At 46.1% G+C, this 26,374-nt stretch overlaps 1 protein-coding gene across 3 annotated transcripts in view; it reads left to right on the forward strand.

Moving 5' to 3' along the window:
- CDH20 (cadherin 20) overlaps positions 1-26,374 on the forward strand; it is an 813,890-nt gene that overhangs the window by 760,885 nt on the left and 26,631 nt on the right. For all 3 annotated transcript variants that reach the window (XM_073678646.1, XM_073678647.1, XM_073678648.1), the window contains 2 exons: positions 17,578-17,714; positions 21,612-21,733. In XM_073678646.1, coding sequence (XP_073534747.1) covers positions 17,578-17,714; positions 21,612-21,733 — 259 coding nt within the window. The remainder of the gene's footprint in view (positions 1-17,577; positions 17,715-21,611; positions 21,734-26,374) is intronic.

Consider the following 26,374-nt stretch of genomic DNA (forward strand, 5'->3'; position numbering starts at 1 on the left):
CCGGACACTCTTTGGCTGCTTTTTTAATGTGGATTGGACGTGCTTATTCATGTTAATTCTCAAACTGCATTGCAGATCAGACCATTGCCCAACTCTGTAGTCATGAAATTAAATGTGCAAAGAAAGATGTTTGTGTGTCAAAGCACCACCGACAAGTGCGAGCTGATGTTGGACGGGCTGCCATTGCTACTGCAACAAGCTGCATTAGAGGACTTCCTGGGAGAAATGACACCCAGAGTAGATACGGTTTTCCTCTATGCCAGTCCTTTCACCGAGCTAAAGAATATGGCTTTGGTGAAATACAACTCAGCAAAAAACGTGTGGACTGGCTCCGTACCGTCCCTGGCCACATTCACCTGTCCACGTGTTTGTGGTTAGGCGAATGTTGTGGGACCCGTGCTTGTGGAAGGTGGAGACAATACTGGGAGAAATAGTGGCGGCTGGGGACCAAGTATGGACACCCGGCCGCCGCCGGCATGAGGTTATGAAAAGCTTCCGCCTCCACGAGCCTAAAAGGCCACATTTCAAGTGAAAGCAGCTTTAGAGGACTTCCTGGGAGAAAAGAAAGCTGGGTAGATATGGTTTCCCAAGTCCTTTCACCAAACTAAAGAATATGGCTGTGGTGAAATACAACTCAGCAAAAAAAACTGTGGACTGGCTCCGTACCATCCCTGGCCACATTCACCTGTCCACGTGTTTGTGGTTAGGCGGTCCTTCCAAGTAAGTGCACCGGGGAGCGCACGGGTAATGTTGTGGGACCCGTGCTTGTGGAAGGTGGTGACGATACCGGGAGAATTAGTAGCCGCTTGGGACCGAGTATAAAAACCCGGCTGGCGCCAGCATGAGGTTATGAAAAGCTTCCACCTCCACGAGCCTAAAAGTCCACATTTCAAATGAAAGCAGCTGTCAAAAATTTGGCAGTATAGTATTGCAGCCTGTGGGTTTTGGCTGGCTGCATACTTGCTCTTGCATTCCAAGGAATGGGGTAGGGACAACTGAACGCTGCACTGGGACAAGGACGTGGATGGTGATTGTTGCAAGCCTGCAACGACAGGTCCATGGCGGGAGGCATCTTCGCACGCGCCAAGGATCAATTATGATGGGCACACTTTTAGGCCGTGACCTGGGAGTCAGAGATGCTTCCAGAGATCTTCGCTTGCCTGTTCCCATGTCTTTTCAGCGCTGTATGCATGTGTCTGATGATGTGTCACACACCACATGGCCAGGTTGTAAAATGTTAAAATGACATTTCCTGGTGAATGCATTTGTCTTGGTTGAAAGCAATGCAAAAGTGCAAAAACGCATCAAAAACGCTACGTGTGAACATAGCCCAATGTGTGGAGGAGTATTTTTGTTTTTGGTTATTTATTTTGCCTTATATACAAGTCATTACCCTGGAAAGGATGTTCCTTAACATATTTCCCAGGAAAATCCATTTTGGTTTCGTTTTTGTATGTTTTATTGTGAGTCCGTAAAAGTGGCGTAATACTCTGACAACGTTGTTGACAGAAGTGACCAGGGAGTCAGAAATGTTTCCAGGGGTCTTCCCCATGCTGTCCCCATGTCATTTGAGCACTGTTCCCATCGATTTGGGCAATTTTTAGGCCCTCTGCAGACCACCGGGGGGAGCCACCTGAAAAATGCTAGAGTTTCCCATAGACTTACATTAGGCTCATTGCTCGGGTCGAGCACCCGAGTATTCCAATTTGCTCGACCCGAGCAACGAGTACCCAAGCATTTTAGTGCTCGCTCATCACTAGTAACAACTTTTACAATACAGTGAATTTGTTAATTATGGTGATTAGTAAATGACATGATTAAAAAGGTTGTTACCGTATTTTATTTTTCTGCTTTTTTACACTGATATTAGTATACTAGGTGGATGTTACAACTTGGGGCAAAAGAGGAGCCATTATGCGAATATGGTCCAAGGTCTTATGCTGCAATTAGTTTGATAGAGTAGAGCAGGTAGTGACTTACAGGGGTGATCCCGGAATAGAAGGAAGTGCTCTGTCAACGTGATGTCACCAAGAGTAGGAGAATCAAAGCCAGGAGCAGTCCATGACCACTTTGAGCCAGATTAGATAATCACAGGGCAGAACATGCAGGTAGTTAGCAGCTAACTGCCAGTAAGTTCTTAGCCCCATAGCCAAAAAGACACAAAGTTTAGGATCACTCCTTTAAATCATTGCAACCCTTTAGATCCCTGTGGCTAAAAGAGAAATAGAAAGTGAAAGAGATATACGTGCATTTATAAAAAAAATAACATAAACATATTTCCCAAACCGGATAGGGCAAACTTTATGTTTGCTTTTTGATCATGGTATAAAAGTACAGTGTATTATTTTTGCAACTCTTAATTCTGCAATTCAGGCAACTGTCTGGAAGTCTATTTGGCCAATATATGCCATTTTTACTCATACTGTATATATTTCTATATCTACTGTGGTACATTGACTTACTCGGCTACTTCCAGAGGTAGGCACAGGAATGTTTTTGTCTGCAGGTTTATTCAATATGGCATAAAGGTTTAACAAAATGAACACGGCCTTGCAGGCATAATGGCAAAGGAAAAGACAAAGTATAGCACAGTCCTTATGCATGCGGGATTCACCCGCTTAGGTTATAATCCACTTCAGCTGTCACTGAAGTCCCACACAGGAGACTCCTCTGTCTCCAAACATACCACAGGAGAAGAAACTCAGTTGCTGGAGATTTAACTTCTCCAGCCACACACTTGAGGTGGAGATGTAGTGAGTAGTCATCCCACCAATCTCTTACAACCAACCACTCACAAAAAACCCAACCCAAACATGGCCGATTATCCTCTTCAGCACCTAACATGCTGGAGACAAGCTTCTGGGTTTCACATCACGGAAGATAGCAACCTATCACATATATCTCCCCACATATATCGCCAGTGACCCTGCCACACTACTTACATGCAAACATTCCAGTTTCTAGTTTCTTCCCATCAATCCTTCAAATTACAATTAAGATTAAGGGACGATTCATTAAAAGTTTTATGTTAGAAAACTGGAACAAAGGCTCAGAAAAGTTGCAAAATTTTTGGACAACGCAGAGTTGCGCAAAAGTTTTGCTACTTTAAATCAAATTAAAACAAATTAAATCACTTCCAACAGAATGGCGAGAGCCAGGATGGGATGGTGGCCATGGCCATGCCCCATTAAGTTCATCAAAATTGTAGGCGCTTTGTATGCAAGAATGCAACTCAAGTGCCTGACTGGAGAAGCATTTCTGGCACAGCATACGGAGGCACATGCCACTCAGCAGAGACGTCAAATTCTGAAAGCCTATGCAGCATGTTGCATCGGCGTCTCTGCTTCCTGCCTGGCAGAGACGCCGTTCCCCTCACCGCCACTGTCCTGGTCCAGCGTCTTCCTGTTCTCCTGCTGCTGAGGTGCGCACGACGTGCAGCTTCACGGGCACTGTGCTTTGGGCGCTCTCTCCCTCTTGAAGGGGCCACGCGCGCCGTCCTAAAGAGTCCCCGGCCAATGCCCAGAGGACTGCCTCTATATTAAGCACCTCCTCCAAAATGGAGGTGCCTGTGTAGGGTTGTTGTTTGTGTGCTAACACTCTCCTCAGCCCTCAGGTTCCTTGTCTGCCAGTCTGTCTAACAGTCCTGCCCGCCAGTCTGTCTATCAGCCGTGCCCGCCAGCCTGCCTACCCAGAGCACCTGCCAGTTACCTGCTGTGCTCGCCACCCTGCCTACCTGGAGCACCTGTCAGTTACCTGCCATGCCCACCAGCCTGCCTACCCGGAGCACCTGCCAGATTACCTGCCATGCCCGCCTGCCTGACTGTTGCTCCGTTTGACCTGTCTCATCTACCTCCCGGTAAGATCTTTGGAGTGGTTCAGGATCGGAAGAAGGTTTAACTGTGGGGTCATTCGTCCAAACTAGCTGGTCAGAGGAAGACATTCCTGCTCACTGCCAGACATTATTGGTGGTCCACCCTGCGCAAGGATGTTGCGGAATTTGTCGCAGCTTGTTCCTCTTGTGCCCGTAACAAGATACCTAGGCACCTCCCAGCTGGCCATCTTCTTCCTCTTCCCGTGCCTTCCGCTCCGTGGCAACATATTACAATGGACTTCATCACGGATCTCCCTGTTTCTGCCGGCTGTACTGTCATTTGGGTGGTCGCTGACTGCTTTTCTAAGATGGCCCACTTCATTCCCCTGCCTGGTCTTCTGTCTGCACCGGTGCTGTCTAAGGACTTCATCCATCACATCTTCCGTCTTCACGGCCTACCCCTCCACATTGTCTCGGATCGCGGAGTTCAATTCACTTCGCGCTTCTGGAGAGCCACGTGCAAGCTCTTGGATGTCTCCTTGGATTTTTCTTCGGCCTATCATCCTCAGTGCAATGGCCAAGTGGAACACATCAATCAAATCCTCACCAGTTTTCTTCGACACTTTGTCAATGCTCACCATAGCGATTGGGTTGAGCTCCTGCCCTGGGACGAGTTTTCCTACCATGAGAGCGAGTCTTCTGCTAAAACTCTGTTTTTTGTGGTCTACGGTCAACACCCCGGATTCCGTTTCCCGTCTCCTCTTCAGTGGACAATCCTGCCTCAGAGTCTCTCGTCTGCGAATTTTCAGCAATTTGAGAAGACACTAGATTTCTGCTTTTTCAGTCCTCGGAGCGGATGAAGAAGCATGCTGATAAGAGACGTCTGGATCCGCCTCTATTCCGTCCGGGTGACAAGGTCTGGCTTTCTTCCAAATATGTTCATCTTAAGATACCATCTTACAAGTTGGGTCCGCGGTTCATCAGTCCGTTCGAGGTTTTGAACCAAATTAATCTGGTGGCTTACAAGCTGAAACTCCTGGCCTCCTTACGGATTCCCAACTACTTTCACATGTCTCTCCTCAAACCGGTTGTCCTTAATTCTTTCTCTGGCGATCCAGGTACCACCCCAGCTCCAGTCTCCGCTGAGGACATTTTTGAGGTAGAAAACATTTTGGCCAACAAGAGGGTAAGAGGAAAGACTTTCTTTCTTGTGGATTGGAAGGGGTTTGGCTCTGAAGAGAGGTCTTGGGAGCCCAGGGAGAACATTCATGCCCCTCATCTTCTAGAAAAATTTCTCATGGGCTTAAAGAAGAGGGGGCGTAAAGGGGGGGTACTGTAGCATCGGTGTCTCTGCCCCCTGCCGGGCAGAGACGCCGTTCCCCTCCGCACCGTGGTCCCGGTCCAGCATCTTCCTGTTCTCCTGCTGCTGAGGCGAGCACTGCGTGCAGCTTCCCGGGCACTGTGCTTAGGGCATCCTTAAGAGTCCCCGGCCAATGGCTGGAGGGCTGCCCCTATATTAAGCACCTCCTCCAAAATGGAGGTGCCTGTGCAAGGTTGTTGTTTGTGTGCTAACACTCTCCTCAGCCCTCAGGTTCCTTGCCCGCCAGTCTGTCTAACAGTCCTGCCCGCCAGTCTGTCTATCAGCCGTGCCCACCAGCCTGCCTACCCGGAGCACCTGCCAGTTACCTGCCGTGCCCACCAGCCTGCCTACCCGGAGCACCTGCCAGTTACCTGCCGTGCCCGCCAGCATGCCTACCCGGAGCACCTGCCAGTTACCTGCCATGCCCGCCTACCCGGAGCACCTGCCAGATTACCTGCCATGCCTGCCTGCTCGTTTACCTGGAGTACCTGTCTGGCTATCTGCCGTACCCACCTGCTTGTCTACCCGGATCACCCGCCAGCCTACCTTCCATGCTCATCCGCTGTACCGGTCAGCTCCTGTCATCTGACCCATGGGAGTCACCTGCTCTCACACAAGGTCGGTCCTAGAGTGGCACCTGGTTCACCTGCCCGGTCCCTCCTTGGTTCATGGAGTCCACTAAGCTGCCATGTGACCTGGGTCGGTCCGAGTAGGAACTTAGTTATGCCCCTCTGGTCCCTCCTTGCATCAAAGCACAGAGCTTCTGTGGCACCCCAGGGGTCTGGTTTTCCACAGTAATGTAATGTTATGTCTGAGAGCAGGTGGGAGGTCCTTTGGTCAGGGATCCTGTGCATGCCACACCTCCTGCCCAGTCTTGGGAGGGGAAGAACTTCCCCTAGATAAACCCGGGGCTGAAGCAGGGTTAGGAAGTAGAGAAGAAGTAGAGACGAGAAACAGTCATAGGAAGAAACAGCAGAAGCTCAGTGGGAGCAATACTACTACGAGTCAGGGGCTGGCAGATGCAGAGCTCGCCCTGACTGAGAAGCTTTCTTACCGGACCCGGCGTCCGAGGCTGTGGGGACTAACTCTTACCCAGCAGCAGAAGCCGACCGGCAGGGGATTTCAGGTCCTCAGGCCCAGAAACCCGAAGGCACGGTCACACGCGTGGGACCAGCACCGCCATCGTGGAGCGGAAGCCATTAGAAGGCCCCGAGTCACCGGCCATACGGGTGAGCACCACACGGTACACTCAGGGACGTGGGCTACTTATATCCGCTTCTAGCAAGGTAGCCAGAAGAGTACAGTCAGTTTGGGAGGCCTACAACTCCGCCTGGCCAGGGGAGATCCCATCTGCTCAAGGACTGACCAGGCCCCGTTCGCTAGCAAGTACTCTGGGAGGGTCTATCGTTGTTACCAGTAAAGACCCTGAATTACACCGCACCGTCTCTGAGTGGTTCCTGCTACCCCCATCTTCCACGTTGGCTGCCCTGAGGCCATACCCCTCCCGTTGGGGGTTATACTATCACGCTGCACAATTCTACACCGGCCTCAGCGGTCTGCCCTGCAGCGGCAGCTCCATAGCTGCAAATCAACGGGTGGCGTAGTCGACACTCAAATAACATCTATCAAGACTGCCACACACTGAGTTTGACTCCCTGGGCACGGACCGGGTCCCCGCCACTCGGAGACTACAACCCTCATCTGATCCAGTTCCGGGTAAGCCCCCGTGCGCGAGACGCTGCGCGACACAGCAGGCCCAGGGGCGCGTCAACTTTGGCGTAGTCGGCAGGATCTCGTGCCCGCAACCACCGGGTACTGCGTGCCTGAAAAGCAAAGACTGTTCAAACTTACCAGTGGTGAGGTTTCCCGCCATCCGGCGCCATCTTCTGCCTTCTTCCCGCCATCCGCGAAGTTTTCCCGCCATCCGGCGCCATCTTCGGCCTTCTTCCCGCCATCCGTGGAGTTTTCCCGCCATTGGACGCCATCTTGAGGACGCCGCGCGGGAAGAAGAGGGGCGTGGACTCCGAAAGCGCGCGAGAACTGAAGCCCCGCCTCACGTCCGGACGTTGCGTAAGGTCCTGGAAGGAGCCCAGCAGACGCCGACGTCACCGGAGCGCGACGGAAGGTCCTCAACCCTGACGATCTACTGCGGAGCCGCGGCCTACGGAACAGGATCATCGCAAGGTAGGCCACGGTCCACTAGGGGGGAGGAAGATGTCGGATGCGGAGGAGAGCTTCACTGCCTCAACCCCCGCCAGCGCCACCGCTGCTGCAGTTATGCCCTTCACCATGCCCTATATCCCGGGAGCAGCTTGGCTACCCCAGTACTCAGGGGAGTCACATACCCTGCATGACTTTAGAGAAAAGCTGGATAGCCTCTTCCAGGTGTACCCCCTCACAGAAGAGCAAAAAGTGAGCATCCTGGTGGCCCAACTAACCGGGGCAGCCAAAAGGGAAGTAAAATCCTGGCCACCTGGGAGGAAGACTGTCGCAGGGATACTATCCCGGCTGAAGGATACCTTTGATACCCGCACCTCAGCCGAGATTAAGCTTAGATTCTACGGGTGCAAGCAGCGAGCGCATGAGAGTATAAGGGACTATGCACTAAACCTACAAGAGGCCCTGAGGGCCATTAAGCAGACCGACCCTGATGGAGTGGGAAACGAGGACAGGCTGTTGACCGAACAATTTATAGAGGGACTATATTGTAATGCCCACTGAACCCAGTTGCGGGCGATGGCCTTACAGGATCCCCATCTGGGCTTTGCACAGTTCAAGGACAGAGCCATCCGGGTGCTCCGAGAACCGGCACCGGGTGGCGTTGTGACCCACAGGCGCCCAGCTATCACTTACCACCAGGAGGCGGCGCCCTTGTCGGCAGGGCCTGTGGGAGCTGATGCGCAGGCTTTGGACAATGACCCGGCTCCAGACCTACACCATCAGGTCCAAGAGCTAGCTAAGAGCGTTGCTGCGCTAACCCGAACTGTGCAGTCTTTACAGGTTTCCACCCCAGGGAAGATCCAGCTGGCATCCGGACCGGAGGACATCCTGTGGCGTCGACTAAGGAGGACCCCACCGGCCAGAGGAAGACCCAGTGACCGATACAGCGAAGACGGACGACCCATCTGCCGCCGCTGCAATCAACCCGGACATATGGCAAGGTACTGTTCTTTAAACGGGCACAACCTGGGGTAGAGGGCCAACCCCCAGGAAAAAGATCACCAGGCCCATCGAACTGGCGCGCCAGATATGTGGGAGGACGTCCAGTCTTGCCTGTGGTACTGGATGGCATTCTCATGAGTGCCCTACTGGACACCGGGTCACAGGTCACCACCATCCCGTACGTGCTCTTTAAGCAGTACTGGAATGACTCGGATATTACCCGCTACCCTGACGACGACTTGAGTATCATCGCCAGCAATGGCCGGCCCGTGCCACAGATCGGATTTAAAGAGGTGACCATCAAAATCGGTAGAGTCGAACTGGCAGCACAGGGACTGATCATTGTAGATATTGACAAACATGAGAGTCACCCAAAAATAACTCTAGGAACTAATGTAATTGAAAATTGTCTTGCAGAGGTGATTTTCCTTTTACAGCAGGTTGCCAAGAACGCCAGCTCCGGCGAGCAGCGGGTGCTCCAGAAAGAGATCCGGGCACTGATGCGACGGCAACAGGTGGAACTCTCCGGCGGTGAGATTGGTAGCGTAAGAATGTGTGACCCTTTTCCTATTGCCATGCCCCCAAAAAGTGAAATGATGATTTGGTGCCGGGCAGCTATTGGTCTGAGAGGTAGGGATTACCAGGCAATGGTAGAACCAGTTTACTCGGACAGTAGGCCCACCATTTTGACAGCACGGGGGGTGGTTGATGTACGCCATGGGAGGGTGCCCGTTCGCATAATAAATATCGGGGAGAGGGAAGTGTACCTGCCCCGGTATGCCACGCTAGCCAAATTATATACCATTAACCAAAATTCTATACAATCTGTGGAACCCTTGCCTCCATCTCACCCGGAGGAAGGTAACGGCTCTAAGAAAAACATGGAGGACTGGTGTCAGCAACTACATCTGGGTACTGACTCCACTCCCGCACACCAGAAACAAGGAGTCTATCGGGTGGTTCAAGAGTACGAGAGAGTGTTCAGTAAACACCCGTTAGACTTCGGGCGAGTCAAGGGGGTAGAACACCACATCCCCACGGGAGACCATCCTCCTATAAAAGAGAGGTATCGACCCGTACCCCCTGCCCACTACCAACACGCCAAGGGGATGCTTAGAGACATGAAGGAGGCTGGGGTGATCAGGGATAGCTGTAGCCCCTGGGCAGCTCCACTAGTCTTAGTCAGAAAAAAAGACAACACCATGAGGATGTGTGTAGATTACCGGAAAATCAACCGTATCACACACAAGGATGCGTACCCCTTACCAAGGATAGAGGAGTCATTGGCTGCTTTAAGATCTGCTAACTTCTTCTCTACCTTGGATCTCACTAGCGGGTACTGGCAGGTTCCTGTAGCAGAGGCGGACCGGGAGAAGACCGCATTCACCACCCCGATGGGACTTAGCGAGTTCACCTGCATGCCGTTCGGACTCTGCAACGCACCAGGAACCTTCCAACGACTAATGGAGTGTTGTCTGGGCCACAGAAACTTCAAGACGGTCCTGTTGTACCTGGACGATGTCATCGTATATTCCAAGACGTATGAGGACCACCTGAAACACCTGGCGGAAGTGTTCGAAGCTCTGGCGAGTTACGGCCTAAAGGTGAAACCCTCCAAGTGTCACCTCCTGAAACCAAAGGTGCAGTACCTGGGACACGTGGTGAGCGCTGACGGAGTGGCTCCCGACCCTGATAAGATCACCGCAATTAAGCAATGGCCAAGCCCCTCCAGCGTAAAAGAAGTGCGGCAGTTCCTCGGGTTGGTAGGCTACTACCGAAGGTTTATTCCCGGTTTCACCAAAAAGGCAGCACCTATACAGGACCTCCTGATAGGCCAGTCCCGGAAGGCCAAGAACCAGAAGCCGCCCTTCAAATGGGAGGAGCTGGAAGAAGAGTCCTTCCGCCAGCTGAAGATGGCCCTCACGGGGGACGAAATCCTGGCGTACCCGGATTATAGCCAGCCCTTTATCCTCTACACCGACGCCAGTAACATCGGGCTAGGAGCCGTACTGTCCCAGATCCAGCAGGGGAAGGAACGAGTAATCGCCTACGCCAGCCGAAAGCTGCGACCCACCGAAAGGAACCCCGAGAATTACAGCTCAATTAAGCTAGAGTTCCTGGCCGTAGTATGGGCAGTCACCGAGCGCTTTAAGCATTACCTCGCTTCTTCCCGGTTCACCGTGTACACGGATAACAACCCGTTGACACACCTGGACACGGCAAGACTCGGTGCCCTGGAACAGAGGTGGATGGCCCGTCTGTCCAACTACGAGTTCACAATCAAATACCGGGCCGGACGCTCCAATACCAACGCGGACGCCCTGTCCAGGATGCCCAACCTGCCGGACGAAGGAGAAGATCCGGAGGGACTGGAAGAAGTTGAACTCCCTGCGTTCCACCGTCATGGGACTATCCAGTGTTCCCACCGGGTAAGGAGTAAGCAGGCTGCTACGTTGAACCCCTTACCTCACTACAACTGGGCGGAAACCCAAGACAGCGACCCTGCCGTCCGACTGGTGAAGGAGATGCTGACTCGCCCGGAGGCTTGCCTTGAACCAGACGCTCCGGAGGAAGCCAAACAACTATGGGCAGAGAAGAGTCGACTGTTCCTTTACAAGGGGAAGTTGTGCCGCAGAATGGTTAACTCCCGGACGCATGAACTACTCTGGCAAGTAGTGGTGCCACGAAGAGACGCAGCCATGGTGATGGAGGCATACCACGACGGAGCTGGACACTTCGGGTGGAAGAAGCTGGAGTTCCTGCTGCGCGAGCGATTCCACTGGGTAGGCATGAGGGGAACCATTGAGAAGTGGTGCAGAGACTGTGGCCCGTGCAACCTGAGAAGGAAGGACCGTGCCAGCCAGAAGACTCCCCTGCAGTCCATCGTCACCCGGCAACCGTTGGAACTGGTAGCCTTGGATCATGTAAAACTGACCCCAAGTAGAAGTGGCTACGTCTACGCGTTAACCATCGTGGATCATTACTCCCGGTTCTTGGTTGTCGTCCCTGTCAAGGACTTAACGGCTCAAACAGCAGCTAGAGCCTTCCAGCAGCACTTCTGCCGTCCACACGGGTACCCGGACCAAGTGCTGACGGACCAGGGACCTGCCTTTGAAGCGGAGGTCTTCCAGGAATTCTGCAATCTGTATGGCTGCCGGAAGATAAGGACGACACCCTACCATCCGCAAACTAATGGACTTTGTGAGAAAATGAACCAGGTGGTAATGGATCTTCTAAAAACGTTGCCCCTGGAAGAACGCAGTCTGTGGCCTGAGAAGTTGCCCGATCTGGTGGACCTATACAACCACATCCCGGTAGGTTCCACCAACTGTACCCCGGCTTACCTAATGAGGGCAAGACCTGGTAAGTTACCTGTTGACCTGGAAATGGGAGTCCTGACACCCGAGGACACTTCACCAGAAGCAGACTGGGACACAGAGAGGCAGCAGCAGTACCGGAGAGTACAGGAGAGCGTGGAGCGAAGTCTCTGTCAGGCTAGGGAAAGACAAGAGAAAACTTGCAACCAGTATGCTCCCGCTGTTCCCCTGGTACCCAGAGAGCAGGTCTTGAAGAGGAAGAGACGGCTCCACAAGTTGGACGACCAGTGGGAGAAGGACCCGTACACCGTACTGCCCTCAAGCCACGAGAACCCAAAGGTTTGTACCATCAGTAAAGACGGAGGGGAAACCACAGCCATTGTATCCCGGGACCACCTGAAGAAGTGTCCCGAACAACTGAGGAACCCTGAAGAGGAACAAGAAGACCATCGACCCGTAGAGGAAAGGGAAGATATGGTTAGTACTGTGCTCGGGGACTTCCCTCGGTCTTGGACTCAAGTCAATGGTGCAGTTGTGGTACCCGTACTCACCTTCCTCCAACCAGCATCCCAAGCACCTACGGAGCAACAGGTAGAGCTGGAAGAACAGCCGGTCCAGGAGGCAGAAGACCCCACACCCGCAGACCAGGAGGATCAACCCTCTGCTTGCAGTGAGCCTGCCATATCCCTAGTGAGCCAAAGAGCCGGTAGACAGCTGCCCAGTTTACCCTTGACAGCTCCTACACCCTGTAGTTCAGGGCTAGGCAGTCAGCTCCGTAGGTCCACTAGGGCCACTAGGGGCCAGTTACCCGCACGTTGGAGGATTTGAAGTGTATAAATTGTTTTATTTATGTTTGCCTGTGTATTGTTGCTTGTGTATAATTTTGTGTTTCTAGTTATTTGTAGGAGTCCTTGGTGGATTTACCGGGAATCCTTGTACATAGTTGGAGCGTAACCCAGGACGGACTAAAGACTGTTAAGGACTCGGGGCAGGACAAACCCCTACCTGGTTACGTCTCCCTGTTTTGGTGAAATGGACACCTTGCTTTCTTCAAAGACTGCACCCGGTTACGGACATGCCGTGACCACCTTTATGTGTTTCTTTATTGTTATTGTTATATCTTGTTATGTTTTTCAAAAAAAAAAAAAAAAAAAAATGTTTAGTCCCGGAGTACTAAATTTCACTAGGGGGGAATGTGGCACCCCAGGGGTCTGGTTTTCCACAGTAATGTAATGTTATGTCTGAGAGCAGGTGGGAGGTCCTTTGGTCAGGGATCCTGTGCATGCCACACCTCCTGCCCAGTCTTGGGAGGGGAAGAACTTCCCCTAGATAAACCCGGGGCTGAGGCAGGGTTAGGAAGTAGAGAAGTAGAGACGAGAAACAGTCATAGGAAGAAACAGCAGAAGCTCAGTGGGAGCAATACTACTACGAGTCAGGGGCTGGCAGCTGCAGAGCTCGCCCTGACTGAGAAGCTTTCTTACCAGACCCGGCGTCCGAGGCTGTGGGGACTAACTCTTACCCAGCAGCAGAAGCCGACCGGCAGGGGATTTCAGGTCCTCAGGCGCAGAAACCCGAAGGCACGGTCACACGCGTGGGACCAGCACCGCCATCGTGGAGCGGAAGCCATTAGAAGGCCCCGAGTCACCGGCCATACTGGTGAGCACCACACGGTACACTCAGGGACGTGGGCTACTTATATCCGCTTCTAGCAAGGTAGCCAGAAGAGTACAGTCAGTTTGGGAGGCCTACAACTCCGCCTGGCCAGGGGAGATCCCATCTGCTCAAGGACTGACCAGGCCCCGTTCGCTAGCAAGTACTCCGGGAGGGTCTATCGTTGTTACCAGTAAAGACCCTGAATTACACCGCACCGTCTCTGAGTGGTTCCTGCTACCCCCATCTTCCACGTTGGCTGCCCTGAGGCCATACCCCTCCCGTTGGGGGTTATACTATCATGCTGCACAATTCTACACCGGCCTCAGCGGTCTGCCCTGCAGCGGCAGCTCCATAGCTGCAAATCAACGGGTGGCGTAGTCGACACTCAAATAACATCTATCAAGACTGCCACACACTGAGTTTGACTCCCTGGGCACGGACCGGGTCCCCGCCACTCGGAGACTACAACCCTCATCTGATCCGGTTCCGGGTAAGCCCCCGTGCGCGAGACGCTGCACGACACAGCAGGCCCAGGGGCGCGTCACTTCCACCACTCGGATCCGTAACACAGCACTGAAATAAAAAAACACTGGAGTTGTGCTACTAACCTAAGTTCCCTGACCCAAGACTGGTGTAGTGTGTGCTCAGCCAATCTTGAAGAAACAGCCTTTATGTTTCATCTAGTTTGCATGTACATTAAACTAAATGGCTAATTTCAGTTTTTTAACAAAACTTTTAGATGAAGTGAAAGCCTTGTCATATAGTCTGTACGTAAGGAGTAATATAAGTTCAAAACTTGGTTATTAATTGCAAAAATGGAGAATTCAGAACAAAGGTATTGCCTGTGAAGCTTAGCATTAGTGATTACTAGAGCACAATGATCATCATAATCTTTAATGCTAATCTGACCTTCAAATGTCAAGAAAATGAGAATGCGTTGAAAGGACTTGCAAGAGATTTCTAACAAATCAAACCCTGGAATTCATTTTTAAGATGGGTGTTGAAGTAGCTGAGGTTAGCTTATAAAGAATTAAGGAGAATTTTACCATGTGCAATGGTGCACAATGGATGTTTAATTCAGATGGTAATGATGAATGTCATCATCATCATCATCAATATTCTACACTTTTGTATATAAGGGAAACTGCACATAAAAAACTGTAATGCATACTTTTAGACCTAATGCAGAGCTGCATACAGCAGAAACACCCCATGTGCAGCTTCCTATATGGTGCTGTATTTTGAACATACATTTTATAGCAGAGAATACATCCATAACATACATGATATGAGCTAACAGGTCTGTCCAAATTACATATTCTCTGCAATATTTCATTTTGATTCATTTTCTGTTTCACTCCTAAAAGTTATGTTACTAGTGATAGCATTTAGATAATTTTTCTTGATTCCTTATAAGGTTTAATGCTTTTTAATAGAATTTCAGTAAATGTAATGTATTAAAAAATGCTGCTCCTCCTGCCTCCTGTATCAATGTGTTGTACTTCTCCATGTACCCATGTGTTCTACTACCTCATGTATCATTATGTTCTACTAGCACACATATCAATGTGTTCTACTAAATCAAAGAGCAATGGGTTCTACTACCCTAAAGGTCATTTTTTTCTACTGCCCCAAATATAAATTTGTACTTCTACCCAAAGATCAATGTATTCTACTACCCCATGTATCAATATACTCTACTACCACAAAGAATAATGTACCCATGCCATGAAAAAGTATTCATACCCCGTGAAGTTTTCCACATTTTTTTCATGTTACACCCACAAACTTAAATGCGTTTTATTGTGATTTTATGTGATATACCAACACAAAGTAGCAAGTATTTGTGAAGTGAAAAGGGAATGATTCTTAGTTTTCTTAATATTTTTTTAAAAAAACTTAATTGTGACATGTATTTGTTTTCATTTTCTCTCACAACCCCCGAGTCAATACTTTGTAGGACCATCTTTTGCTGAAATTACTGCTGCAAATCTTTTGGGGTACATCTCTACCAGCTTGGCACATCTACAGACAAAAATTTTTGCCCATTCTTCCTTGCAAACTAGTTTTAACTCAGTGAGATTGGATGCAGTGCGTCTATGAACAGCAATTTTCAAGTCTTGCCAGAGATTCTTAAAGGGGTTGTCCACTACTAGGACAACCCCTTCATAAACTAAATGTTCGGCCCTGATAAAATAAAAAAACCTATACTCACCTCTCATGCCGGCTCCATTCCAGCAGTCTCTGGGCTGTGATGCGGTGGAATGACACGTGATGCCCGGTGCCCAATCAGCGCTGGTGTCACTGTCTCCTCCTCCTATTTAAATGAACATGAAGAGGAAGTCCAGGATCAGCTGCAGCCCGGACTTCCGCTTTATGTTCAGTTCGTACAAAGGCGGGACAGTGACACCAGTGCTGATTGGGCGCCGGGCATCATTTGTCATTCCACCACATCACAGCCCCGGGACCGCAAGTGCAGACACCCCTAGAATGGAGCAAGCACGGGAGTTGAGTATAGGTTTTTTTATTTTATCAGGGATGAACATTTAGTAAAAGAAGGGGTGCTCCTAGTAGTGGACAACCCCTTTAATGGGATTTAGCTCTGGACCTTGAAAAGGCCATTAAAACACATGAATATGCTTTAATCTGAACCATTCCCTTGTAACTCTGGCAGTATGTTTAGGAACGTTGTCTTTCTGGAAAGTGACCCTATGCCTCAGTCTCAAGTCTTATGCAGTCTCTAACAGATTTACCCTGCATTTAGCTCCATACAACTTTCCATCAACTCTGACCAGCTTTGCTGTCCTTGCTGAAGAAAACCATCTCCACAACATGATTATGCCACCACCATGTTTGACAGCGGGGATGTTTTTTCAGGGTGATGTGAAGTGTCAGTTTTCCGTCGCACATAGCGTTTTGCACTCAGCCCAAAAAGTTCTACTTTGGTCTCATCTGACCAGAGCACCTTCTTCCACATGCTAGTTGTGTTCCCTAAATGGCTGTTTGCAAATTGCAAACAGGAATTCTTATGGCTTGCTTTCAAATATGGTTTTCTTTTTGCTACTCTTCTATAAAAACCATATTTGTGAAATATTTTGGCTGCTTCCCTAATTAGCGTTCTCCTTGCTTGGGATCTCAGTTTAGGTGGATGGTCATGTCTTGGTAGGTTTGCTGTTGTGCTGTACTTCTTCCATTTTTGGATGATGTATTGAACGGTGCTCTGTTTGATGTTCAGAGCTTGGACTATTCTTTTTGTACTTAAGCCTGCATTAGTCTTCTCCACAACTTTAACCCTGACATGTCTGGTGTGTTCCTTGGTGTTCATGATGCTGTTTGATCCCTAATGTTCTTAAACAAACCTCTGAGGCCTTGACAGAACATCTATAACATAGTAACATAGTTTTTAAGGTTGAAGGAAGATGAAGTCCATCTAGTTCAACCCATAGCCTAACATGTTGATCCAGAGGAAGGCAAAAAAAACACATATAGCAAACACTAAGCTCCACATTGGGAAAAAAATTCCTTCCTGGCTCCATATACGGCAATCAGACTAGTTTCCTGGATCAACGCCCTATCAAGGAACTAGTATATATAACCTGTAATATTTTACTTTTCAAGAAAGGCATCCAGGCCCATTTTAAATTTTAGTAGTGAATCACTCATTACAACATCATGCGCCAGAGAGTTCCATAGTCTCACTGCTCTTACAGCTGTGGTTATACTGTGAATAAATTACACACAGGAAGACTCAATTTACGAATTATGTGACTTCTGGAGGCAATTCATCACTAAGAATAATAATTAGACTACAGGGGGCTCAATGAAAACACAATTTTCAGATTTATATTTTTAAATTAATTAGATACCCATATATAATTTTCTTTACACTTGGTATATCACATAAAATTTAAGTTTGTGAGTGAAACATGAAAAAAATATGTAAACGGGTTATGAATCCTTTTTCAAAGCACTGTATCAATGTGCCCTACTTCCTCATGCATCAATGTGTTCTTCTCCCTCACTGCTCAACTAATTGTTAACAGCTATAGAAGTATGAGTAAACATACACCAATTTACAGGAGAATGGATCTCACAACTGAAATAATTTTTTTCTACATCACAACTGGTTATAAGTGGATACATTTGAGTGGCTTACAGAAATATAATCTGATCATCTATACATAAGCAGACAAGCGAACAAAGCTATTCAGCATTTCAAGTTGTAGATATAAAAAATGCATTAATGAGGCTAGGTTTTTTTTTCTTGCTTGCAGGTATTCCATAGACAGGAATAGTGACCCTGGAAGATATTTTTATGTTGATATTACCACTGGCTCATTAATGACAGCGAGGCCTCTAGATAGAGAAGAAGTGTCTTTGCATAATATCACAATCTTAGCAATGGAGATGAGTAAGTAAAATTGACAAATGTATATATTTACAAATTCAAATGATCTTTCTATGCTTTTGGCTTTATTTTGATTGCATTAGACACCAAAATGTAATTCATGCTTAGATTACAGATGCTGTATATCGAAGAATGCCTATTCTGTTTTTGTATGGATAGAATCTACATTTAAAGTTGAGTAAAGCTTGGCGTATGGACATTTCCATGCAGTAGTGTAATTAGAGTCCGATGGGTCCCAGTGTAAGATTTAGACTGGGGCCCCCCCATCCTGGCCACATCCTGGTGTATACTGTATATATGCCCTCCACCCTGGTAAATATGACCCTCATCCTGGATATATATACTGTATATCTCCTATCCTGGAATATATATCCCTTATTCTGGAACCATCCTGGTATGTATATATATATATATATATATACAGTACAGACCAAAAGTTTGGACACACCTTCTCATTTAAAGATTTTTCTGTATTTTCATTACTATGAAAATTGTACATTCACACTGAAGGCATCAAAACTATGAATTAACACATGTGGAATTATATACTTAACAAAAAAGTGTGAAACAACAGAAAATATGTCTTATATTCTAGGTTCTTCAAAGTAGCCACCTTTTGCTTTGATGACTGCTTTGCACACTCTTGGCATTCTCTTTGGTCTGTACTGTATGCTTTTAATACAACTTCAGCACATGGCAGATCAATGGAAACATAGTAAGACAGTTTTATCAAGACTGACAATCTGCATACCTATCTAAGAAAACAGAAAATCATTGGAGTAAATTGCACCAAAATTATTAACAGCTTACCATCTTGTGACATAATGCTACATCACATGTTGTGTTGAATACAAACACATGGGCCATGCACACAGTGAACAAGTCTGTAGGACAGTGTTCACACCACCAAAAGACTGAAACACAAGAACACAGTTAAACAAACGTATAAAAATACTCTGTTGTAAAAAAGTAACAGTAAATAGCAAGTGCTAGTAAAAAGATGATAAAAACAGGGTATTTAGTTGACACGTTTTTTGCAAAAAATGTATACTAAGCCGCTCTACCAACGTCAAGGTAACCCATCTGGTGGAATTGCATTTTTTTCAACATTTCACCACACTTCAATTTTTTTCTCTGGTATTCAATACATTACATGTTAACGTGAATGGACTCATTTAAAACTTCAACTCATCCCACAAAAAAAAAATCCTAATATGGCCAAGTTGGCAGAAAATATATATAAAAGTTATGACTCTTGAAAGAAGACTAAAAAAAATTGAAGCAAGAAAACAAAAATTCATGAAGGAGCTAAAGGTGCATGCCACTTAATAAAATTTAGCACAGTTCTAGACTGTCGTAAAGTCTGAAAATCAGATATAGAAAATATAGATATAGAAAATTAGATATAGTCATTGCCAGAAGTGTTGGCACCCTTGAAATTATTCGAGAAAATGAAGTATTTCTCCCAGAAAATAAATTATTGCAAGTACACGTGTTTTGTTATAGACCTGTTTATTTCCTTTGTGTATATTGGGACAACACAAAAAAACAGAAAAAAAGGCAAATTGGACTTAATTTCACAGAAACCCCCCAAAATAGACCTGTCAGAATTGTTGGCACCTTTCCAAAATTGTGGGTAAACACCTTTGTTTCAAGTATATGATGCTCTTCAAACATACATGTGGCAAGTAACAGGTGTGGGAAATATGCAAATCACACCTGAAACCAGATAAAAAGGGGAGAATATGACTCAATCGTTGCATTGTGTGTCTGTGTGTGCCACACTAAGCATGGAGAACAGAAAGGGGATAGGAGAACTGTTTGAAGACTTGAGAACCAAAATTGTTGAAAAATATCAACAATCGGAATGTTACAAGTCCATCTCCAGAGATCTTGATGTTCCTTTGTCCATGGTGCACAACATAATCAAGAAGTTTACAGTCCATGGCACTGTAGTTAATATCTCTGGACGTGGACGGCAGAGGAAAATTGATGAAAGGTTGCAATGCAGGATAATCCGGTTGGTGGAAAAGCAGCCCCAATCAGGTTCCAAAAAAATTCAAGCTGTCCTGCTGGTTCAATGTCAGTGTGAACTATCCTTCGATATTTGAATGAAATGAAACACTATGGTAGAAGACCCAGGAGGACCCAACTTCTGACATACAGACATAAAAAAGCTAGACTGCAGTTTTCTTAAACAAGGACCCAGAAATGGATGGAAACAAAGCTCTGGAGACTTCTGAAGTGGCCAGCAATGAGTCCGGATCTAAATCCCATTGAACACATGTGAAAAGATCTTAAAATTGCTGTTGGGAGAAGGCACCCTGCCTGGAGCAGTTTGCAAAAGAAGAGTGGTCCAAAATTCCATTTGAAAGTTGTAATAAGCTTGTTGATGGTTATAGAAAGCGATTGATTTCAGTTATTTATTCCAAAGGATATGCAACCAAATATTAAGTTGAGGGTGCCAACAATTTTGTCCAACCCATTTCTGGGGTTTTGTGTGAAATTATGTCCAATTTGCCATGTATATAACAAAACGTGTAAGTGCAATAATTTTCTGGGAGAAATATTTCATTTTCTGGAACAATTTCAAGGGTTCCAACACTTTTGGCCATGACTGTAGAAAATAAGACTTTTTGTGCACAATTGTATATTTGTGCTAAATTTGCAACATTTCTGGTGTAAAGCTTATTAAATCTTTCCAAAAGTTTTTGGCCATGCCACCTCTTGGTATTCCATATCCACTTTTTCAACATTTGGTGAGCATGGTTTAAAAATCAAAAAATTTGTATCAGTGACTTTTTTGTAAGTTTTTGAACAAGTTGTGACTTAAATTTCACCAAAATTGGCCAAAACTGGCATAAACGCCTTAAAACATTTGGACTAGTGTACCTGCATGCATGTGCCAGAGACCATCTACTATTTGATGATATCATGTGATTGCATAAACTACATCAAACAGATGAGATGTGGAGGAAAATGACCATCATTCTATCATATAGAAATCTAAAATTACTTTAAAAAAATGTACTGACCTTTGACAGCCTTTTAAAATAGTTGCAGCTTTTCTGCATATGTGTGAGAAAATGTTTAACAAAAGGAAAAATAAAGAAATACTGCTGTATTTACCCTGTACCTTTACTTAACAGCATCATTCTCACTGATTACTTGATTTTCATGTCTGTAACCTTTTGAAAAGTTCACTTATTCTATTCTTTTTAAGTTGCCACATTCTAGTGAAACTTTTTTGCTTATAAGTTTGATTAGGAAATATCGAAATGATCATGGTTTTTACATGTGAAAGCAGTTTTATTCTTGAACAAGTCAAAAAGGGTTCACTTGTTCTATTCTTTTTAAGTTGCCACATTCGAGTGAAACATTTTTGCCTATAAGTTTAATTAGGAAATATCAAATGATCATTGTTTTTACATGTGAAAGCAGTTTTATTCTTGAACATGTCAAAAAGGATGATGTTGATGTTATTTTTCAACAATCTTGTTAAATACATATTGAGTAGAGGTGAGCAGATCATTTTGCACATCACGTGTCCACGTTACAATTCAGTGCTCTCTTGCTGTTGTCAGGAGATTCACAAATTTCCTTACCCTCCGGGATCCCAGGCTGAGCTTATAATTACCCGGACTGCCTAGACGTCACATGTGCACTGCATAACATACAAATGTCATCACGTTAGACTCGTGACTCAAACGTTGTGGTGGGGATCCTGGCAGCTCAAGAAATTCACACAGCTCTGACCTGGACCGTGGACCGGAGTTGAGCGAGGTGATTTGTTCATCTGTAATATTAAGTATTGTTTAAAAAAATGAAATTAAGTAAATGGTTAGTATATACAGTAATAGCAAAATCATAAAGTATGTGCCACTTTGTTTAACCCATCAGATAATCCTGCACAGGTGGGAAGTGTTCCTGTTACAATAAAAATCCTAGATGTTAATGACAACGCTCCAGTCTTCACCAAATTTTTTGAGACATTCATGTGTGAAAATGCAAAAGCTGGACAGGTAAGATAACTCAAAAAAGGATATTAAACTATATTTCTATTGAAACTTTCTAGGGCTATACAATTAATACCTAAAATGTGCTAGAAAATGACCCGGTCCTTGGTAAGGAGCTCTTTATTGGAGTTGTGCCTTGTTATAAGGATTCGTCAACAATCAGCTAATCACAGAATGCTTCACATTTGGGGCCATCTACAATTAGTTCTAATTGGGGATTCCAAGTATTCAGTTTCACTACCAATCCATTTCTACCGAATGAAGCATTACATAATGCCCTTTGAATACTGACTGGTTGAGTAAGGCATGAATGTTCATTAAATTCACTTACCGCTCTTGCAAATTAATGAAGGTTGTCAATGAAGATTTACCTTTATTAACTCATAATTCCCTAATAGGGTATTTTCATGCCACCTTTGCATAAATAATCATGATGTGGCTACATGGTCCGAGAGATTCACTTGCCTTGCACATTGCCTCTATTGATAACCTAAAGTCAACCCGTAAGCCTGGCATTGAAAAGTGACTATACATTTGCTATTCATAGTCACCTTACCTGTCTTATCTTTTATTGCATCATCCATCGAGACTAGTTATATGGTCTTCCTGCATCCAATATGGCAGCTGCATTAGCATAGATGCAGTGAAAAGTCTGAAATACATCTGCACAAGAAGCATAGGAAAGCCAGGGGAGGCATGGTTCAGACTTATCATGATGCTCCACTTTGGCAATCATCTTGGAGGTCCAGAATTCCAGTCTCAGCATAGCAGGCAGCAAGAAGTAAAGGGACAGCACCAGTTAGGGTGACTATACTGTACATAACAAATGTATAATCATTTTTCAGTGCCAGAGTGGAGGGTCACTTTAACAATAGAATAGTTTTAGAAGTTCCTAGTTGAAAGGCTTTTCTCAAACTCCCAGACAAGAATTTGAGTTGCCACTTAACAGGTGCAGTATCAACTACTTACATTATTTTTCTAAAGGTATCTTATCTTTAAAGGGACATGTTGTGTATTTTGTCTTTCAATTATTTACATTGGGGAAAAAAAGTATTTGATACACTGCCGATTTTGCAAGTTTGCCCACCTACAAAGAATGGAGAGGTCTGTAATTTTTATCATAGGTACACTTCAACTGTGAGCGACAGAATCTAAAAATAAAAAACAGAAAATCACATTGCATGATTTTTAAACTTGTTAGTTTTTCTTTAAGAAGCCCTCCTACTCTGCACGCATTACCTGTAATAATTGTACCTGTGTGAACTTGTTACCTGTATAAAAGACACCTGTCCACACACTCAATCAATCAATCACACTCCATTCTCTCCACCAGTCCCAAGACCAAAGAGCTGTCTAAGGACACCAGAGGCAAAATTGTAGACCTGCACAAGGCTGGGATGGGCTATGGGACAATAGGCAAGCAGCTTGGTGAGAAGGCAACAACTTTTGCCACAATTATTAGAAAATGGAAGAAACATAAGATGACTGTCAATCTTCCTCAGTGTGGGGCTCCATGCAAAATCTCACCTCGTGGGGTAAAGATGATTCGGAGAAAGGTCAAGAATCAGCCCAGAACTACACGAGAAGACCTGGTTAATCACCTGAAGAAAGCTGAGGCCACAGTCTAAAACATTACCGTTAGTAACACACTACGCCGTCATGGATTAAAAACCTGCAGGGCACCCAGGGTCCCCCTGTTCACACCAGCACATGTCCAGGCCCGTTTGAAGTTCACCATTGAACATCTGGATGATCCAGAGGAGGCATGGGAGAAGGTCATGTGGTCAGATGTGAACAAAATAGAACTTTTTGTTATCAACTCCACTCGCTGTGTTTGGAGGAAGAAAAAGGATGAGTATAACCCCAAGAACACTGGACCAACGATGAAGCATGGTGCGGGAAACATCATGCTTTGGGGGTGTTTTTATACAAAGAGGACAGGACGACTGCACCGTATTGAAGGTAGGATGGATGGGGTCATGTATCGCGAGATTTTGGGCAACAACCTCCTTTCCTCAGTAAGAACATTGAAGATTGGTTATGGCTGGATCTTCCACCATGACAATGACCCAAAACACACAGCAGGCCAACTACAGAGTGGATCCGTAAGAAGCATTTCAAGGTCCTGGAGTGGCCTAGCCAGTCTCTAGACCTGAACCCAATAGAAAATCTTTTGAGGGAGCTGAAATTCAATGTTGCCCAGCAAGAGCCCCGAAACCTGCAAGGTATAGAGAAGATTTGTATGAAGGAGTGTGCCAAAATCCCTGCTGCATTGTGTGCAAACTAGGTCAAGGACTACAGGAAACGTCTGACCTCTGTAATTGTAAACAAGGGTTTCTGTACCAAATATTAAGTTCTATTTTTGTATTGTATCAAATACTTATTTCATGCAATAAAATGCAATTAATTATGTCAAAATCATACAATGTGATTTTCTGGTTTTTATTTTTAGATTCTGTCTCTCACAGTTGAAGTGTACCTACGCTAAACATTACAGACCTCTCCATTCTTTGTAGGTGGGAAAACTTGCAAAATCGGCTGTGTATCAAATACTTATTTTCCCATTGTATATGAAAAATACAAACATCTATTTAACACCTATAACTACAATTCATATATCAAAGAATATAAGCATCGCTATTAAGAAACATCACTATAACTAGAGTATGCAAGGCAAGTAGGAAAGCAAAAAATGAATCACTTTGTTGAATCATAAAATATAGACAACACATTATTAAAAATTTGACACAGTAAAAATAAGGATTCAGAAGAGAGACTTGAAGGGGACACCTGGAAAAGGATTGAAGCATATCCTGTATAATCATTGCATATCCAAAAAGTATGCAACATACATAGCATATTATCATAATTACAAGCAAAGCTAAATGGCAAGTAGAGTCAAGATAAAGAAGGAAGGACCAAAGTTGTGGGAAGTCTGGTGTGGAACAGATGCACATACCAAAGGTCATCTAAGAACCAGATACACCACCTACTAATAGCAGTGTTAGGCTCACTAGGTGAGGTGGATCCTCCAAGTCCAACGTCTGGGTGGGTACGAGGGCCACGGGTGTTGGTGCTGCAGCCAGATCAAGCATGCGGAACATGGACAGCCAAGACAGGAGACCGAAGGCATGTAGGCAGCATAAAGGAAGCTGCAGGCAGTCGGATGGTCCAGAAAACCGCAAGCAGGTAGGAGGGATGTAGGAAGCTGCAGGCAGGTGCAATGCAAGGAACCGCAGGCAGGTGGAGGACGTCAGGAAACCACAGGACATGGAGCCCTTCCAAGTCTAGCAGACTGTGCAGAGGGAAGGGAAGCACGAATCCAGGTGAGGTGCGTAACAGTACCCCCCCCTCTTAGGGCCTCTCTCAAATGAGTCCATAACCGTGGAAGCAAGGACTCACTCAGGCTCGGTGCCATCTTCCCTGCTGTTCTCTTTGGCCCCAGAGAAGACATCTTTAAAGTCCTGAGAGGAGGCAGGAACATTTAGAGCTATGGATGCAGTAGGTGCTGAGCAGAGTTTCACTGGAATAGGTTGGGGTACAGTTTTGAGACAATTGAAAAAACAAGAAGAACTCCACTGGGCGATCCAGTTGGACAACCAGTCAATGACTGGAGCATGAAGCCATAGCCACGGAAGTCTCAAAACCACCAGTGCATCAAACTAAAAAAGAAATGTCCTTCATGTGTAGTGCACCAATCTGGAGAGTTACCTTCACTGTCTGGAGGTTAGCTTCTGCGGTGACTGCACAGAAACCAAAGGGATTTTCAACCTTTTGGCCAGAGAGAAGTCCATAAAATTTTCAGCTGCTCTGGAATCAATAAGTGCATGTCCAGAGAATACTGAGGAACTGTAAAAAACAGTCATAGGCAGAAGTAATTTATTTTTATGGAGGAAAGAGTTAATCCTAGAGCTGTTTCTCCTTTAGTTTGGAACAGCTGGAGCGATAATGATCCCGTTCACCACAATACAAACCAAGTCCCTGTGATAGTTGGTGGGATTTTTCATCCAGAGTTAATCTGCTCTGATCTATCTCCATAGGTTCAGAGGTTCAGGTACGACTAGTTTGGAAGGGGATGTTAAAGATTCTTTTGGAGGAGAGATACGAGAATCCAGTTTTCTCCCTAGGCTTCTCTTTAAAAATATAAGTTACCGGTAACACGAGTAGCAAGGGAAATTAACTTGTCAAGATGACAAGTCTCTACCTGGAAGTTCATGCTTGACACGACTGGACAGGCCGACCTAAAAGACGGCCAGAAGAGAGTCATTGTTCCATGTCAACTCAACAGACAGGGTACGGAACTGGATCGCATAATGTCCCACAGAGTGAGTCCCTTGTCTGAGACGCAGAATGGAATCGGCGGTGGAGTGAACACTGGGTTCATCAAATGCTTTCTGGAAGGGAAACAGGAAAGATGGCAGGGAATGTGTCATGGGGTCGTCCCAGTCCCACAATGGCACGGCTCACACCAAAGCTTCACCAGACAACAAAGAAAAATGTAGGCCACTTTGGAACCATCCGAACAAAATTGCTGGGAATACAACTCAAAGTGTATGGTGCTCTGATTCACAAAGCTCCAGCAGGCCTGAATGTTGCCGTCAAAACGTGCAGGAATGGGCAAATGTGAAGATGCCTTCCAGATAGACA

This window comes from Phyllobates terribilis, unplaced genomic scaffold (assembly GCF_046119375.1).
Source record: "Phyllobates terribilis strain yellow unplaced genomic scaffold, ASM4611937v1 Scaffold_4__5_contigs__length_816908805, whole genome shotgun sequence".
NCBI lineage: Eukaryota > Metazoa > Chordata > Amphibia > Anura > Dendrobatidae > Phyllobates > Phyllobates terribilis.